Raw genomic sequence first — 17119 nt, 5'->3', positions numbered from 1 at the left:
CGGAATTCGGTATCGGAATTCCGATACCGCAAATATCGGCCGATACCCGATACTTGCGGTATCGGAATGCTCAACACTACTAATGATGATAAATATAATCCACCTGTGTGTAATCAAGTCTCCGTATAAATGCACCTGTTCTGTGATTGTCTCAGGGTTCTGTTTGAAGCACAGAGAGCATCATGAAGACCAAGGAACACAACAGGCAGGTCCGTGATACTGTTGTGGAGAAGTTTAAAGCCGGATTTGGATACAAAATTATTTCCAAAATGTTAAACATCCCAAGAAGCACTGTGCAAGCGATCATATTGAAATAGAAGAAGTATCATACCACTGCAAATCTACCAAGACCCGGCCGTCCCTCTAAACTTTCATCTCAAACACGGAGAAGACTGATCAGAGATGCAGCCAAGAGGCCCATGATCACTCTGGATGAACGGCAGAGATCTACAGCTGAGGTGGGACAGTCTGTCCATAGGACAACAATCAGTCGTACACTGCACAAATCTGGCCTTTATGGAAGAGTGGCAAGAAGAAAGCCATTTCTCAAAGATATTAATAAAAAGTGTATTTTAAAGTTTGCAACAAGCCACCAAACAAGAAGGTGCTCTGGTCAAATGAAACCAAAATCGAACTTTTTGGCAACAATGCCAAACGATATGTTTGGCGTAAAGGCAACACAGGTCATCACCCTGAACACACCATCCCCACTGTCAAACATGGTGGTGGCAGCATCATGGTTTGGGCCTGCTTTTCTTCAGCAGGGACAGGGAAGATTGTTTAAATTGATGGGAAGATGGATGGAGCCAAATACAGGACCGTTCTTGAAGAAAACCTGTTGGAGTGTGCAAAAGACCTGAGACTGGGACGGAGATTTGTCTTCCAACAAGACAATGATCCCAAACATAAAGCAAAATCTACAATGGAATGGTTCAGAAATAAACGTATCCAGGTGTTAGAATGGCCAAGTCAAAGTCCAGACCTCAATCCAATCGAGAATCTGTGGAAAGAGCTGAAAACTGCTGTTCACAAACTATCTCCATCAAACCTCACTGAGCTCGAGCTGTTTGCCAAGGAAGAATGGGCAAGAATTTCAGTCTCTCGATGTACAAAACTGATAGAGACAAACCCCAAGCGACTTGCAGCTGTAATCGCAGCAAAAGGTGGCGCAACAAAGTATTAAGTTAGAGGGGCTGAATAATATTGCACGCCCCACTTTTCAGTTTTTGCATTTCCACAAAAATTTAAAATAACCAATAAATTTCGTTCAACTTCACAATTGTGTTCCACTTGTTGATTCTTCACCAAAAATTTACATTTGGTATCTTTATGTTTGAAGCTTGATATGTGGGAAAAGGTTAAAAAGTTCAAGGGAGCCGAATATTTTTGCAAGGCACTGTATTTCATCATGTTTGTGATGATTTTAATTTGGGGGGGGTGGATTTTGAGAAAAAAAAGATAAATCGATTCTTTCATTGCATTTTATCGACCAGCGAGTTCATAAAAACGCAAAACAGTCCATCTATCTCTGTGCTGATTAATTTCACAATATATCTTTCTAGCAATCAAAGCTGTGTGTTTCCTAATACAGCACTCAAAATCCCTAGCAATGATATAACATATATTGTACTGCTTAACTGCAGCGTACACTAAGGGAGGAAGCCTGGAGGATAGCACTCCTCCGATTAAAACGGTTGCCTGCATGAGCTTTAAAGGGGTTGTCCGGGCATATGGACAGGATAAGTCATCAATAGCAGATCAGTGGGACTGACATCTGGTGCACCCACTGTAAACACTTTAAACAGACAGCTGAACGCAACATCGATAAAAGTGTAGCGGCCGGTGCCGACTACTCTGGTGGAGCTACTCTGCTGCATTACTCTCATAAAGGCTGTGCCGCAGTAGCTGGCAACAGCTGGCAGTGGCCACTTCACTTTGATTGGAGCTGTGCTCAGCGGCTCCATTGAAAGTGTTTACATCCGTTCAGCAACGGGGTAAATAGCTGATTGGTGGGGACGTCGGATATTGGCCCCTAACCAATCTACAATTGCCGTCCTATCATATGGATAGGTCAGAGGTTCAAAATGTTTACATCTAGCCAGCACCAGATCAAAGAGGAAATCTGTGGGCATGCCAGCTATTGGCCCTTTCATCGATCTGCTATTGATGATCTGTCATATGGATAGGTCAGAGGTTCAAAGTGTTTCCCTAACCAATCTACAATTGCCGTCCTATCATGTGGATAGGTCAGAGGTTCAAAATGTTTACATCTAGCCAGCACCAGAGCAAAGAGGAAATCTGTGGGCATGCCAGATATTGGCCCCCTCATCGATCTGCTATTGATAACCTATCATGTGGATAGGTCAGAGGTTCAAAGTGTTTACTTCCAGCCAGCACCAGAGAAAAGAGGTAATCTGGGGGCATGCCAGATATTGGCCCCCTCATCGATCTGCTATTGATGACCTATCATGTGGATAGGTCAGAGGTTCAAAGTGTTTACTTCCAGCCAGCACCAGAGAAAAGAGGTAATCTGTGGGCATGCCAGATATTGGCCCCCTCATCGATATGCTATTGATGACCTATCATGTAGATAGGTCAGAGGTTCAAAGTGTTTACATTCGGCCAGCATCACAGCAAAGAAGTAATCTGTGGGCATGCCGGATATTGGCCCCCACCCATCTGCTACATTACAGATAGGTCATTATTACTGTTTGCCTAGATAACCCCTTTCTGCTACATTTGTCTACAAAGTCAAGTTTACTTCTCCAGCTGCATCACTGTTACGCAATGCGATTTCCAAGAATTATGAGCCATATCTGGACTATGCCTCCTGCAAATAAACACCGGAAACAGACAACCCTGGTTTGTTTGAAACCAGCTGGGTTTTTTTTGACTGTCTGCTCTGTTGCTGTGGGAATTCTCTATAGCAATTACCCACTCAGGATGGAAGACATCAAGCCGGGGCTGTGTGCTATGTCACATCTGCTCAGCGCTCATCTGATAGGGTCTCTCGCAGCTCCACAGCCTTATCCCAAAGGTAGGAAATGGGGCCGTCAGCCATAGATGTGGGGATGTGTGCCAGCATTCATTCCATGGACTGAGATAGGAGCGTAGCTTATGTCCTGTATGTGGGAGAAGTCGCTTATCTGTATATATTACCAGCGGTCAGTATACGGGGATGAGACACAAACCCGAATCACTAAGTTATAAAACTTTCTTATATACTTCGCTAATGTACCAACACTTAAGCCCTAACCCCCAGGACCCATCATTATACACCCTTAAAACAGCCACTTTTGGACATGGGTTTTATTGAAAACTGCTCCTTTTAGGATCCAAGTCATGGAATTTTTGGGACTGTTATAAATCCATCTATCTGCATGTTCCGCTTTATATTTTGTTCTTTTTTCTGTTTATTTTATTTTGTTTCTAAGTTTGTTTTGTACCTTTTTTTGTTGCTCTTGCATGTAATATACCCGTTTATGTTTAACAATGATTTTTCTTAGAATTATTATTTGCAATATCTTTCTTGTAGAACTTTATGCTTTAGTAACCTCCCAGAAAAATACACCAACCTAACCATGTGTATCCCACCCATTTGTTTTTATGAATTTTTTTTGGCAAAAAAAATTAAAAATTATTATATATTTCTATTGAATAAAATGGTATTTATATTCATTTGTAGTGCCCATATTTTATTTATAGGTTCTATTGCTTTGTTATACACTATCTGAGCATATTATATTGTGCTAAATATTACATAAAAATGTAATAAAATGTCACCAAGGTATTTACTAAATGTAAATAGTGTAGAAAATACATCCCAAATGTAACAAGTAAATTCATGTTTACATCAAAAAGGATAATGATATTAGTAAAGAGATAACACAAATATGGTTAATAGAGTAGCCCTCACTCCGACGCGCGTTTCGCCTAAGCTTTCTCAGGGAGTGAGAATTATTATTTGGAAGTTCTTACTTGTAGAACTTTATGCTTTGTTACATTTGTGATACGGAATTTTTGAGGGATGCCAGAAATTTTGCAATACTAAGAGTTTGTTGCATTTTGTAGAAAAAAAAACTCCACAAGCACCCTCAAAAAAACTACAAAAATTACCAAAAAAACACAGTGTATGTAGAGTTTTGTTATGTAGGGCATTAAATGCATGGCACTTGATTGGAAAAACACATCTTTAGAAAACAGCTGCACACGTGTCCACATCTTGTGTGCTGCATTGCAACTCATTCACTTCAATGAGGCTTAGCTGCAATACCAGATATGACCTGTGGAAAGGTGTGGCACTATTTCTCTAATTCAGGACAACCCTTAAAGCTGTACATATTGACTTCTTATAGTGTAGCTCTAATTTCTGGTGGCTTTTCAGAATAATCTGTCACATCTTCGTACAAGAAGAATAACATTTCTGGTCATTACATGACTTGCATCGAGAATTTTCCACCAGTTTTCCCCATCTGCAGCCTCTATAAGGTTCAGCTCACTCTGAGCTGGTAGGTAGAGACTAGCTGCTAAGATGTCTCCTATGCACAGGACGCAGAGAAATGCCTTTGTGCAGCACATGTTAGCATGTTTAGAAGTAGCAGCTGCATGGAGAACGTTATACAGCAGTTTTGAAGCTGTTTAGTGGTCAATCCAGCACTGGGGTGGGATAAAACACTGACTAGAAAGCAGCACCATCACCTGTCTCTATACCTGTTTTCTCACTTAAATCTGCCTCCTCCCTCCGCTTTCCATAGACTTCAATAGGCAGCTGTAATCTGATCCCTCTGTGAAACGGCAGTCACTCTTGTTTTAAACAAGACAGACTTTAGCGATTTTTCAGAGGGAATGATGAGTTCTGTAGTCAGAGGGGAGGTGAAGAAGTGGCTCATAAGTGGAGAAAGAAGCATATTTCTTTGATAAGATATATTACAAAGTTTCTTAAATTCACTTGTGCTATTGATTTATGCAAAGTTTGTTGGGACAACATTGACCATGTAGTAAAAATGTTCACTTCTTCTATCTTACAGATTTTGATGATGCTGCAGTTTGCAGTCAGACCTGTTATCTGGTGGCTTATGGTGGCGGTGATGGTTGGGGGTAAATCTCCAACTAACCCAATGTGTGAGAAGATTGTTGGAGTTAATTCTGGCACAGGGAATATAATTTCCGCTGACAGTAAGTGACAAGTGGCACTTTTTTAGATACCTGCTAACCCCAAACTGTCAATACTAAATGGGTTGTCCACTACTCGGACAACCCCTTCTCAATCATAATGTTTGTGGTGTTGGCACTGCTCTCCCGGGGATTCTCCTACCCACGTCCTCTTGATGGCTAATTCATCCGAAGGTGGGAAGAATGAAGCGACCACTGATTGGCCTCAGGGATTGCATGACATAATGTCATGAAAGCCCCGGGAAAGCCAGTGCCGAGAATGCCAGGACAAGAGGTGAGTATAAATGTTATTATTTTACTAGGGAGAAATCTTCTGATTGATAAGGGCTGTCCCTATAACATCCCTGTAATATCCCTGTAACACCTTGCTGATGATTGACATACATGTATAGTATGTAAAATGTTGGGTGCAGGTGTATGGTACGGGTGTAGGACCTGAGCCTGCGCCATACATGTCGGGGGTCGGCTGTGCTGTACGTTCAGCACCTACTTCTTACAGCAGTGATCGGAGCTTGCTGGGCCAATTCCATATCACCAGTTGGGGCCTACTGAAGACACCCATTGCAGCCATCTTTGTAATCCCATGAGGTACAGACTGAGTTTCACAGAACATCTTCATTTCTTCTCTATAACTGTAAAACTGCAGCATTGCAATAAGTATAACAAGCGATAATACGTTTGCAGGTTCAAGTCCACTAAAAAGAACATAAAAAAAAACTTTTATCAAAAATATAAAACAAATATAAAAGTTTAAATCTCCCTCTTTTTCTCGGTTCAAAAGCAAAGAAATAAACATATTTGGTATCACCGCATGCATAAAGGGCCGATGTGTGAAAAAGAATTAACCCACATCAAAACATTAGAATTTATTTGTTTTTGTTGCTACATTTCACCCGAAAAATGCAATAAAAAAGCTTAATATTTACCCCAAAGTTATACCAATTAAAAAGCTTGCCATGGCAAAAGAAAAAAAAAGTCGGAAAAAGGAAAGCAAAATCGCAAAAATGAAAAATCACCTGATCCGGGCGGGGTTATGTAATTTTGTGTTATGTACCCTTTCTGTTTTTTAGCTCACCTTTGTGTGGACTGTCACAACTTCGAATTTTTGGAACAAGCCGTGCAGGATCTGTATAAAGCGGCTGATAATCTGGACTCTCAGGTAACTGCATCGATCTTAGTCCTGTGTGCCTCCTACATAACAGTGGCTCCAGCCTCCAGCCCTGTTCACTATCTCCATCCATGGGTCCTTCTAAACCCCATGGTTGGCACTAGCGCCCTGCAAAATTGCTCAGGTGTCAGGGTCCACTGTTCCAATTTACAATGCACTGCAATATTACAGTATTGCAATGTGTTCATTAAGTGATCGCAGGTTCAAGCAACTCAAGGTGACAAATAAATGTAAGAAAATAATATACTGTATATATACACAAACACAGTATACAGGTGCATCCCACAAAATCAGAATATCATCAAAAAGTTAATTTATTTCAGTTTTTCAATACAAAAAGTGAAACTCATATATTATATAGAGTCATTACAAACAGAGTGATCTATTTCAAGTGTTTATTTCTGTTAATGTTGATGATTATGGCTTACAGCCAATGAAAACCCAAAAGTCATTTTCTCAGTAAATTAAAATACTTTATAATACCAGCTTGAAAAAATGATTTTAAAATCCAAAATGTTGGCCTACTGAAATGTATGTTCAGTAAATGCACTCAATACTTGGTCAGGGCTCCTTTTGCATCAATTACTGCATCAATGCGGCGTGGCATGGAGGCGATCAGCCTGTGGCGCTGCTGAGGGGTTATGGAAGCCCAGGTTACTTTGATAGCAGCCTTCAGCTCGTCTGCATTGTTGAATCTGGTGTCTCTCATCTTCTTTTTGACAATACCCCATTGATTCTCTATGGAGTTAAGGTCAGGCGAGTTTGCTGCCAATCAAGCACAGTTATACTGTTGTTTGTAAACCAGGTATTGGTACTTTTGGCAGTGTGGACAGGGGCCAAGTCCTGCTGGAGAATGAAATTTCCATCTCCAAAAAGCTTGTCAGCAGAGGGAAGCATGAAGTGCTCTAAAATTTCCTGGTAGACAGCTGCGATGACTTTGGTCTTGATATAACACAGTAGACCTACACTGTTATGATTAGGCAATTCAGTACCACAGTGAACATAGAGGTCAGAGCACATACAGTGATCTGACAATAATCCAAAAACATAGAACGAGCTCTGAGACGTGGGAACTCTGTTGACCGCAATCCCTAATCCTATCCAACAACACTAGAGGCAGCCGTGGATTGCGCCTAACGCTACCTATGCAACTCGGCACAGCCTGAGAAACTAGCTAGCCTGAAGATAGAAAATAAGCCTACCTTGCCTCAGAGAAATACCCCAAAGGAAAAGGCAGCCCCCCACATATAATGACTGTGAGTAAGATGAAAAGACAAACGTAGAGATGAAATAGATTTAGCAAAGTGAGGCCCGACTTTCTGAACAGAGCGAGGAGAGGAAAGGTAACTTTGCGGTCAACACAAAACCCTAAAAACCACGCAAAGGAGGCAAAAAGACCCTCCGTACTGAACTAACGGCACGGAGGTACACCCTCTGCGTCCCAGAGCTTCCAGCAAACAAATAGATAAGCTGGACAGAAGAAAAGCAAACAAAATAGCAAAGGAAAACTTAGCTATGCAGAGCAGCAGGCCACAGGAACGATCCAGGAGGAAAACAAGTCCAATACTGGAACATTGACAGGAAGCCAGGATCAAAGCACTAGGTGGAGTTAAGTAGAGCAGCACCTAACGACCTCACCACATCACCTGAGGGAGGAAACTCAGAAGCCGCAGTACCACTTCCCTCCACCAACGGAAGCTCACAGAGAGAATCAGCCAAAGTACCACTTGTGACCACAGGAGGGAGCTCTGCCACAGAATTCACAACAGTACCCCCCCTTGAGGAGGGGTCACCAAACGCTCACCAGAGCCCCCAGGCCGACCAGGATGAGCCACATGAAAGGCCCGAACAAGATCTTGAGCATGGACATCAGAGGCAAAGACCCAGGAATTATCTTCCTGAGCATAACCCTTCCACTTAACCAGATACTGGAGTTTCTGTCTTGAAACACGAGAATCCAAAATCTTCTCCACAATATACTCCAACTCCCCCTCCACCAAAACCGGGGCAGGAGGGTCAACAGAAGGAACCATAGGTGCCACGTATCTCCGCAACAATGACCTATGGAATACGTTATGTATGGAAAAAGAATCTGGAAGGGTCAGACGAAAAGACACAGGATTAAGAACCTCAGAAATCCTATACGGACCAATGAAACGAGGTTTAAACTTAGGAGAGGAAACCTTCATAGGAATATGACGAGAAGATAACCAAACCAGATCCCCAACACGAAGTCGGGGACCCACACAGCGTCTGCGATTAGCAAAACGTTGAGCCTTCTCCTGGGACAAGGTCAAATTGTCCACTACCTGAGTCCAAATCTGCTGCAACCTGTCCACCACAGTATCCACACCAGGACAGTCCGAAGACTCAACCTGTCCTGACGAGAAACGAGGATGGAACCCAGAGTTGCAGAAAAATGGCGAAACCAAGGTAGCCGAGCTAGCCCGATTATTAAGGGCGAACTCAGCCAAAGGCAAAAAGGACACCCAGTCATCCTGATCAGCAGAAACAAAACATCTCACATATGTTTCCAAGGTCTGATTGGTTCGTTCGGTCTGGCCATTAGTCTGAGGATGGAAAGCCGAGGAAAAAGACAAGTCAATGCCCATCCTACCACAAAAGGCTCGCCAAAACCTCGAAACAAACTGGGAACCTCTGTCAGAAACGATATTCTCTGGAATGCCATGTAAACGAACCACATGCTGGAAGAACAATGGCACCAAATCAGAGGAGGAAGGCAATTTAGACAAGGGTACCAAATGGACCATCTTAGAAAAGCGATCACAGACCACCCAAATGACTGACATCTTTTGAGAAACGGGAAGATCTGAAATAAAATCCATAGAGATATGTGTCCAAGGCCTCTTCGGGACTGGCAAGGGCAATAGCAACCCACTGGCACGAGAACAGCAGGGCTTAGCCCGAGCACAAATCCCACAGGACTGCACAAAAGTACGCACATCCCGCGACAGAGATGGCCACCAAAAGGATCTAGCCACTAACTCTCTGGTACCAAAGATTCCAGGATGACCAGCCAAGACCGAACAATGAACCTCAGAGATAACTTTATTCGTCCACCTATCAGGGACAAACAGTTTCTCCGCTGGACAACGATCAGGTTTATTAGCCTGAAATTTTTGCAGCACTCGCCGTAAATCAGGGGAGATGGCAGACACAATTACTCCCTCTTTGAGGATACCCGCCGGCTCAGATACACCCGGAGAGTCGGGCACAAAACTCCTAGACAGAGCATCCACCTTCACATTTTTAGAGCCCGGAAGGTATGAAATCACAAAGTCAAAACGGGCAAAAAACAACGACCAACGAGCTTGTCTAGGATTCAACCGCTTGGCGGACTCGAGATAAGTCAAGTTCTTATGATCGGTCAAGACCACCACGCGATGCTTAGCTCCTTCAAGCCAATGACGCCACTCCTCGAATGCCCACTTCATGGCCAGCAACTCTCGGTTGCCCACATCATAATTTCGCTCAGCAGGCGAAAACTTCCTGGAAAAGAAAGCGCATGGTTTCATCACTGAGCAATCAGAACCTCTCTGTGACAAAACAGCCCCTGCTCCAATCTCAGAAGCATCAACCTCGACCTGGAACGGAAGCGAAACATCTGGTTGACACAACACAGGGGCAGAAGAAAAACGACGCTTCAACTCTTGAAAAGCTTCCACAGCAGCAGAAGACCAATTGACCACATCAGCACCCTTCTTGGTCAAATCGGTCAATGGTTTAGCAATACTAGAATAATTGCAGATGAAGCGACGATAAAAATTAGCAAAGCCCAGGAACTTTTGCAGACTTTTCAGAGATGTCGGCTGAGTCCAATCATGGATGGCTTGGACCTTAACAGGATCTATCTCGATAGTAGAAGGGGAAAGGATGAACCCCAAAAATGAAACCTTCTGCACACCAAAGAGACACTTTGATCCCTTCACAAACAAAGAATTAGCACGCAGGACCTGAAAAACCGTTCTGACCTGCTTCACATGAGACTCCCAATCATCCGAGAAGATCAAAATGTCATCCAAGTACACAATCAGGAATTTATCCAGGTACTCTCGGAAGATGTCATGCATAAAGGACTGAAACACTGATGGAGCATTGGCAAGTCCGAATGGCATCACTAGATACTCAAAATGACCCTCGGGCATATTAAATGCAGTTTTCCATTCATCGCCTCGCTTAATTCGCACAAGATTATACGCACCACGAAGATCTATCTTGGTGAACCAACTAGCCCCCTTAATCCGAGCAAACAAATCAGATAACAACGGCAAGGGGTACTGAAATTTAACCGTGATCTTATTTAGAAGGCAGTAATCTATACAAGGTCTCAGCGAACCATCCTTCTTGGCTACAAAAAAGAACCCTGCTCCTAATGGCGACGATGACGGGCGAATATGCCCCTTCTCCAGGGACTCCTTCACATAACTGCGCATAGCGGCGTGCTCAGGCACAGATAAATTAAACAATCGGCCTTTTGGGAACTTACTACCAGGAATCAAATTGATAGCACAATCACAATCCCTATGCGGAGGTAGGGCATCGGACTTGGGCTCATCAAATACATCCCGGTAATCAGACAAGAACTCTGGAACCTCAGAAGGGGTGGATGTCGAAATTGACAGAAATGGAACATCACCATGTACCCCCTGACAACCCCAGCTGGACACCGACATGGATTTCCAATCTAATACTGGATTATGGACTTGTAGCCATGGCAACCCCAACACGACCACATCATGCAGATTATGCAACACCAGAAAGCGAATAACCTCCTGATGTGCAGGAGCCATGCACATGGTCAGCTGGGTCCAGTACTGAGGCTTATTCTTGGCCAAAGGCGTAGCATCAATTCCTCTCAATGGAATAGGACACTGCAAGGGCTCCAAGAAAAACCCACAATGCTTAGCATACTCCAAGTCCATCAAATTCAGGGCAGCGCCTGAATCCACAAATGCCATGACAGAATACGATGACAAAGAGCAGATCAAGGTAACGGACAGAAAAAATTTTGACTGTACAGTACCAATGGTGGCAGACCTAACGAACCGCTTAGTGCGCTTAGGACAATCAGAGATAGCATGAGTGGAATCACCACAGTAGAAACACAGCCCATTCAGACGTCTGTGTTCTTGCCGTTCAATTCTGGTCAAAGTCCTATCGCACTGCATAGGCTCAGGTTTAAGCTCAGGTAATACCGCCAAATGGTGCACAGATTTACGCTCACGCAAGCGTCGACCAATCTGAATGGCCAAAGACATAGACTCATTCAAACCAGCAGGCATAGGAAATCCCACCATGACATCCTTAAGGGCTTCAGAGAGACCCTTTCTGAACATAGCTGCCAGCGCAGATTCATTCCATTGAGTGAGCACGGACCACTTTCAAAATTTCTGACAATATAACTCTCTCTCATGCTGACCCTGACAAAGAGCCAGCAAATTTTTTTCTGCCTGATCCACAGAATTAGGCTCATCGTACAGCAATCCGAGCGCCAGGAAAAACGCATCGATATTACTTAATGCAGGATCTCCTGGCGCAAGAGAAAATGCCCAGTCCTGAGAGTCGCCACGCAAAAAAGAAATAATGATCAAAACCTGTTGAACTGGATCACCAGAGGAGCGAGGTTTCAAGGCCAGAAATAGTTTACAATTATTTTTGAAACTCAGAAACTTAGTTCTATCACCAAAAAACAAATCAGGAATAGGAATTCTTGGTTCTAACATAGATTTCTGATCAATAGTGTCTTGAATCTTTTGTACTCTTGCCGAGAGCTGATCCACACATGAAGACAGACTTCTAATGTCCATTGCTACACCCGTGTCCTGAACCACCCAAATGTCTAGGGGAAAAAAAGGCAAAACACAGTGCAGAGAAAAAAAAATGGTCTCAGAACTTCTTTTTTCCCTCTATTGAGAATCATTAGTACTTTGGCTTCCTGTACTGTTGTGATTAGGCAATTCAGTACCACAGTGAACATAGAGGTCAGAGCACATACAGTGATCTGACAATAATCCAAAAACATAGAACGAGCTCTGAGACGTGGGAACTCTGTTGACCGCAATCCCTAATCCTATCCAACAACACTAGAGGCAGCCGTGGATTGCTCCTAACGCTACCTATGCAACTCGGCACAGCCTGAGAAACTAGCTAGCCTGAAGATAGAAAATAAGCCTACCTTGCCTCAGAGAAATACCCCAAAGGAAAAGGCAGCCCCCCACATATAATGACTGTGAGTAAGATGAAAAGACAAACGTAGAGATGAAATAGATTTAGCAAAGTGAGGCCCGACTTTCTGAACAGAGCGAGGAGAGGAAAGGTAACTTTGCGGTCAACACAAAACCCTAAAGAAAACCACGCAAAGGGGGCAAAAAGACCCTCCGTACCGAACTAACGGCACGGAGGTACACCCTCTGCGTCCCAGAGCTTCCAGCAAACAAATAGATAAGCTGGACAGAAGAAAAGCAAACAAAATAGCAAAGGAAAACTTAGCTATGCAGAGCAGCAGGCCACAGGAACGATCCAGGAGGAAAACAAGTCCAATACTGGAACATTGACAGGAAGCCAGGATCAAAGCACTAGGTGGAGTTAAGTAGAGCAGTACCTAACGACCTCACCACATCACCTGAGGGAGGAAACTCAGAAGCCGCAGTACCACTTTCCTCCACCAACGGAAGCTTACAGAAAGAATCAGCCGAAGTACCACTTGTGACCACAGGAGGGAGCTCTGCCACAGAATTCACAACACTACACCAGCAGATGACATGGCTCCCCAAACCATCACTGATTGTGGACACTTCACACTAGACCTTTGAAATCCAGGTCCCAGGGTCTGGAGGAAGAGTGGAGAGACAGAAAATCCAAACTGCTTGAGGTCTAGTGTGAAGTTTCCACAATCAGTGGAAAGGAGTGTTAGGAGTGGCCAAGTCTACAGATTGGTACATTCTGCAAAAATATAAAAAGAGCGCACTGGTAAGCTTGGGAACTCAAAAAGGCCCGGATGTCCACTTAAGACAAAAGTGGTGGATGATCGCAGAATCCTTTCCATTGTGAAGAAAAACCCCTCCATAACATCCACACAAGTGAAGAACAATCTCCAGGAAGTAGGTATTTCAGTATCTAAGTCTACCATAAAGAGAAGACTTCATGAAAGAGAATACAGAGGGTTTACCACAAGGTGCAAACGATTAATCAGCTTTTAAGGGAATCTGTCAGCAGGTGTTTGCTACAGTATGTAACCTGAAGACAGCATGATGTATAGGCTGAAACACAGTATTCAACTATGTGTCACATGTCTAGCTGATTTGTTTGGACTACAGAAGCCTTCTGGTCCGGCTTCACCCCTTCTGTGATGCTACCTACAGACAATGTACATACAGAACCCGGTGTGGGCGGTTTTCTCAGCTCTGCTACATGCTAAATATAAAAACTCTGTGTCAGAACTGCTGCACCCAGTATACTAATCAATACGTCGTTGGATTCAGGGTCCCTTTGTTTACATCATGCTGCTCTCAGATGAGGTAGTGAAAACCTGCTGACAGATTCCCTTTTAAAAAGGCCACATTAGACTTTGCCAAAAAATATCTTAGGAAGCCGCCTAGTTCTGTAAAAGCATTTTTTTTTGACAGATGACGCTAAGATCAACCAGAATGATGGGAAGAGGAAACTATAGAGGAGGCTTGGAATGGCTCATGATCCAAATCACATCACACCCTCTGTAAAGCATGGTGGAAACAGTGTGATGGTGTGGACATGCATGGCTTCCTAAAGCACCGGGTCACTACTGTTTATTGATGATGTGACTGAAGACAGAAGCAGCAGGATGAATCCTGTGTGTACAGGGCGATACTTTCTGCTCAGATTCAACCAAATGCAGCAAGGTTGATTGAACGGCGCTTCACAGGACAGATGGACAATGACCCAAAACATACTGGAAAGCAAAGAAGTGGAATGTTCTGCTATGGCCGCGTCATCACCAGATCTCAATCCCATTGAGCAACATTTCCCATACTTAAGAAATAAAACTTAAGACAGAAAGACCAACAAACAAACAACAACTGAAGTCAGCTGCTGTAAAGGTAGCAAAGCATCACAAATGAGGAAACCCAGCGTCTGGTGACGTCCATGGCTTCCAGACTTCAGGCAGTCATTACCTGCAATGGATTCTCTACAAAGTATTAAAAATTAACATTTTATGTTAAAGGGAACCTGTCAGCAGGGTTGTGCACAGTAAACTACACACACTGTCAGGTTGGCGCCGTTATACTGATTAAAATGATATCTGGGTTGATGAAATCCATCTTATGGTTGCTCTTTAATCTTCATTTTATGTTTGAAGATAATGAGATCCTCATGTTTTAAGGCGGGGTTGGTGTATGTGGTGCTCTGATTAGCTAATCATAATTCAGACTGCTGACAGGTCACTGATCCCTGACTGACCTGCACCCTAGTTTGCATAATGAATACCTAACATACTGAAGAAAGAGAGAGACAAAAAACGCTTCTGCGGGCAGGTGGCACCTGCTCCGCAGGATAATCGCATGGCTAGTGTGGCAATAATACATTTTCTTGATGTTATCCAGCTAGGGAAGAAAAAACAATTTGAAAATGGCACCACCGTCACCTGCGCGATAGCAGCTGTCGGTGTCTAGCTGTGATCCGATAGCTGCTATTGAGCATGCGCCAATAAAGAAAGATAATGGCCTGCACTCTGTCCTAATTCGAGGTGCTGGTGTAATGGGCCAGATGACCCTGAGTCCATAAAGTAGAAATTCACCTCACACTCTGAGGATTTTCAAGTGATGCAAGAAAAAAAGTTTATTGGTTAGAACAAAAGAAACAGTAAAAGGCGGAAGAGCGCAGAAAAAATTTCCTAGCGACTATATAATTGAGGGACGTTTCGACCTATCCCAGGTCTTATTTAATATGTCGTCAATGTTGCAGCAGGCACGAGGCAAGGCCCGGGAGCGCCGCCACTATCCACAACCTTAAAACATATTGCTTTCTCTCTATGCAGCCCATTGTACAGATCACCACAGCCAGGGAGGCTTCCCTATACAGTGTACATACTTTACTGAGAAAAAATCCTTTTCCAAGATGGCGCCGCCCACGCCTGTGCAGTAGCAGCTCTCGGTGTCTACACTTGTGATCCAAGAACTCATACAGGGAGAAGAAGTACACGCCCCCCCATGATAGCAACTCATACAGGGAGAAGAAGTACACGCCCCCAGAGATAGCAACTCATACAGGGAGAAGAAGTACACACCCTCAGAGATAGCAACTCATACAGGGAGAAGATGTACATGCCCCAGTGATAGCAACTCATACAGGGAGAAGAAGTACACACCCCCAGTGATAGCAACTCATACAGGGAGAAGATGTACACGCCCCAGTGATAGCAACTCATACAGGGAGAAGAAGTACACGCCCCCAGTGATAGCAACTCATACAGGGAGAAGAAGTACACGCCCCAGTGATAGCAACTCATACAGGGAGAAGAAGTACACGCCCCCAGTGATAGCAACTCATACAGGGAGAAGAAGTACATGCCCCCAGTGATAGCAACTCATACAGGGAGAAGAAGTACACGCCCCAGTGATAGCAACTCATACAGGGAGAAGAAGTACACGCCCCCAGTGATAGCAACTCATACAGGGAGAAGAAGTACACACCCCCAGTGATAGCAACTCATACAGGGAGAAGAAGTACACGCCCCAGTGATAGCAACTCATACAGGGAGAAGAAGTACACGCCCCAGTGATAGCAACTCATACAGGGAGAAGAAGTACACGCCCCCAGTGATAGCAACTCATACAGGGAGAAGAAGTACACACCCCAGTGATAGCAACTCATACAGGGAGAAGAAGTACATGCCCCCAGTGATAGCAACTCATACAGGGAGAAGAAGTACACACCCTCAGAGATAGCGACTCATACAGGGAGAAGAAGTACACGCCCCAGTGATAGCAACTCATACAGGGAGAAGAAGTACACACCCCCAGTGATAGCAACTCATACAGGGAGAAGAAGTACACACCCTCAGAGATAGCAACTCATACAGGGAGAAGAAGTACACGCCCCAGTGATAGCAACTCATACAGGGAGAAGAAGTACACGCCCCAGTGATAGCAACTCATACAGGGAGAAGAAGTACACGCCCCCAGTGATAGCAACTCATACAGGGAGAAGAAGTACACGCCCCCAGTGATAGCAACTCATACAGGGAGAAAAATTACATGCCCCCAGTGATAGCAACTCATACAGGGAGAAGAAGTACACGCCCCAGTGATAGCAACTCATACAGGGAGAAGAAGTACACGCCCCCAGTGATAGCAATTCATACAGGGAGAAGAAGTACACACCCTCAGAGATAGCAACTCATACAGGGAGAAAAAGTACATGCCCCCAGTGATAGCAACTCATACAGGGAAAAGTACACCCCCCAGTGATAGCAACTCATACAGGGAGAAGAAGTACACGCCCCAGTGATAGCAACTCATACAGGGAGAAGAAGTACACGCCCCCAGTGATAGCAACTCATACAGGGAGAAAAAGTACATGCCCCCAGTGATAGCAACTCATACAGGGAAAAGTACACCCCCCAGTGATAGCAACTCATACAGGGAGAAGAAGTACAGGCCCCCAGTGATAGCAACGCATACAGGGAAAAGTACACCCCCCAGTGATAGCAACTCATACAGGGAGAAGAAGTGTACACCCCAGTGATAGCAACTCATACAGGGAGAAGTACACGCCACCAGT

The 17119-nt window shown here is 44.1% G+C and overlaps 1 protein-coding gene across 2 annotated transcripts in view; it reads left to right on the top strand.

Annotated features, from left to right (window-relative positions):
- Positions 1–2940: 2940 nt before the first annotated feature.
- LOC138657228 (NELL2-interacting cell ontogeny regulator 1-like) overlaps positions 2941–17119 on the top strand; it is a 63029-nt gene continuing 48850 nt past the window's right edge. The window contains exons 1-3 of one of the 2 annotated variants that reach the window (XM_069744882.1): positions 2941–3037; positions 5028–5175; positions 6243–6331. In XM_069744882.1, the coding sequence (XP_069600983.1) occupies positions 5034–5175; positions 6243–6331 (231 nt within the window). In that variant the 5' untranslated portion in view covers positions 2941–3037; positions 5028–5033. Of the gene's footprint in view, positions 3038–3068; positions 3165–5027; positions 5176–6242; positions 6332–17119 lie in introns of those variants that run through there. The other variant, XM_069744881.1, reaches the window with a different exon arrangement.

The sequence above is a fragment of the Ranitomeya imitator genome, chromosome 1 (genome assembly GCF_032444005.1).
Source record: "Ranitomeya imitator isolate aRanImi1 chromosome 1, aRanImi1.pri, whole genome shotgun sequence".
Taxonomy (NCBI): Eukaryota; Metazoa; Chordata; class Amphibia; order Anura; family Dendrobatidae; genus Ranitomeya; species Ranitomeya imitator.
The sequence above is the reverse complement of the archived record's forward strand: the minus strand, read 5'-3'. Positions and strand labels throughout refer to the sequence as shown.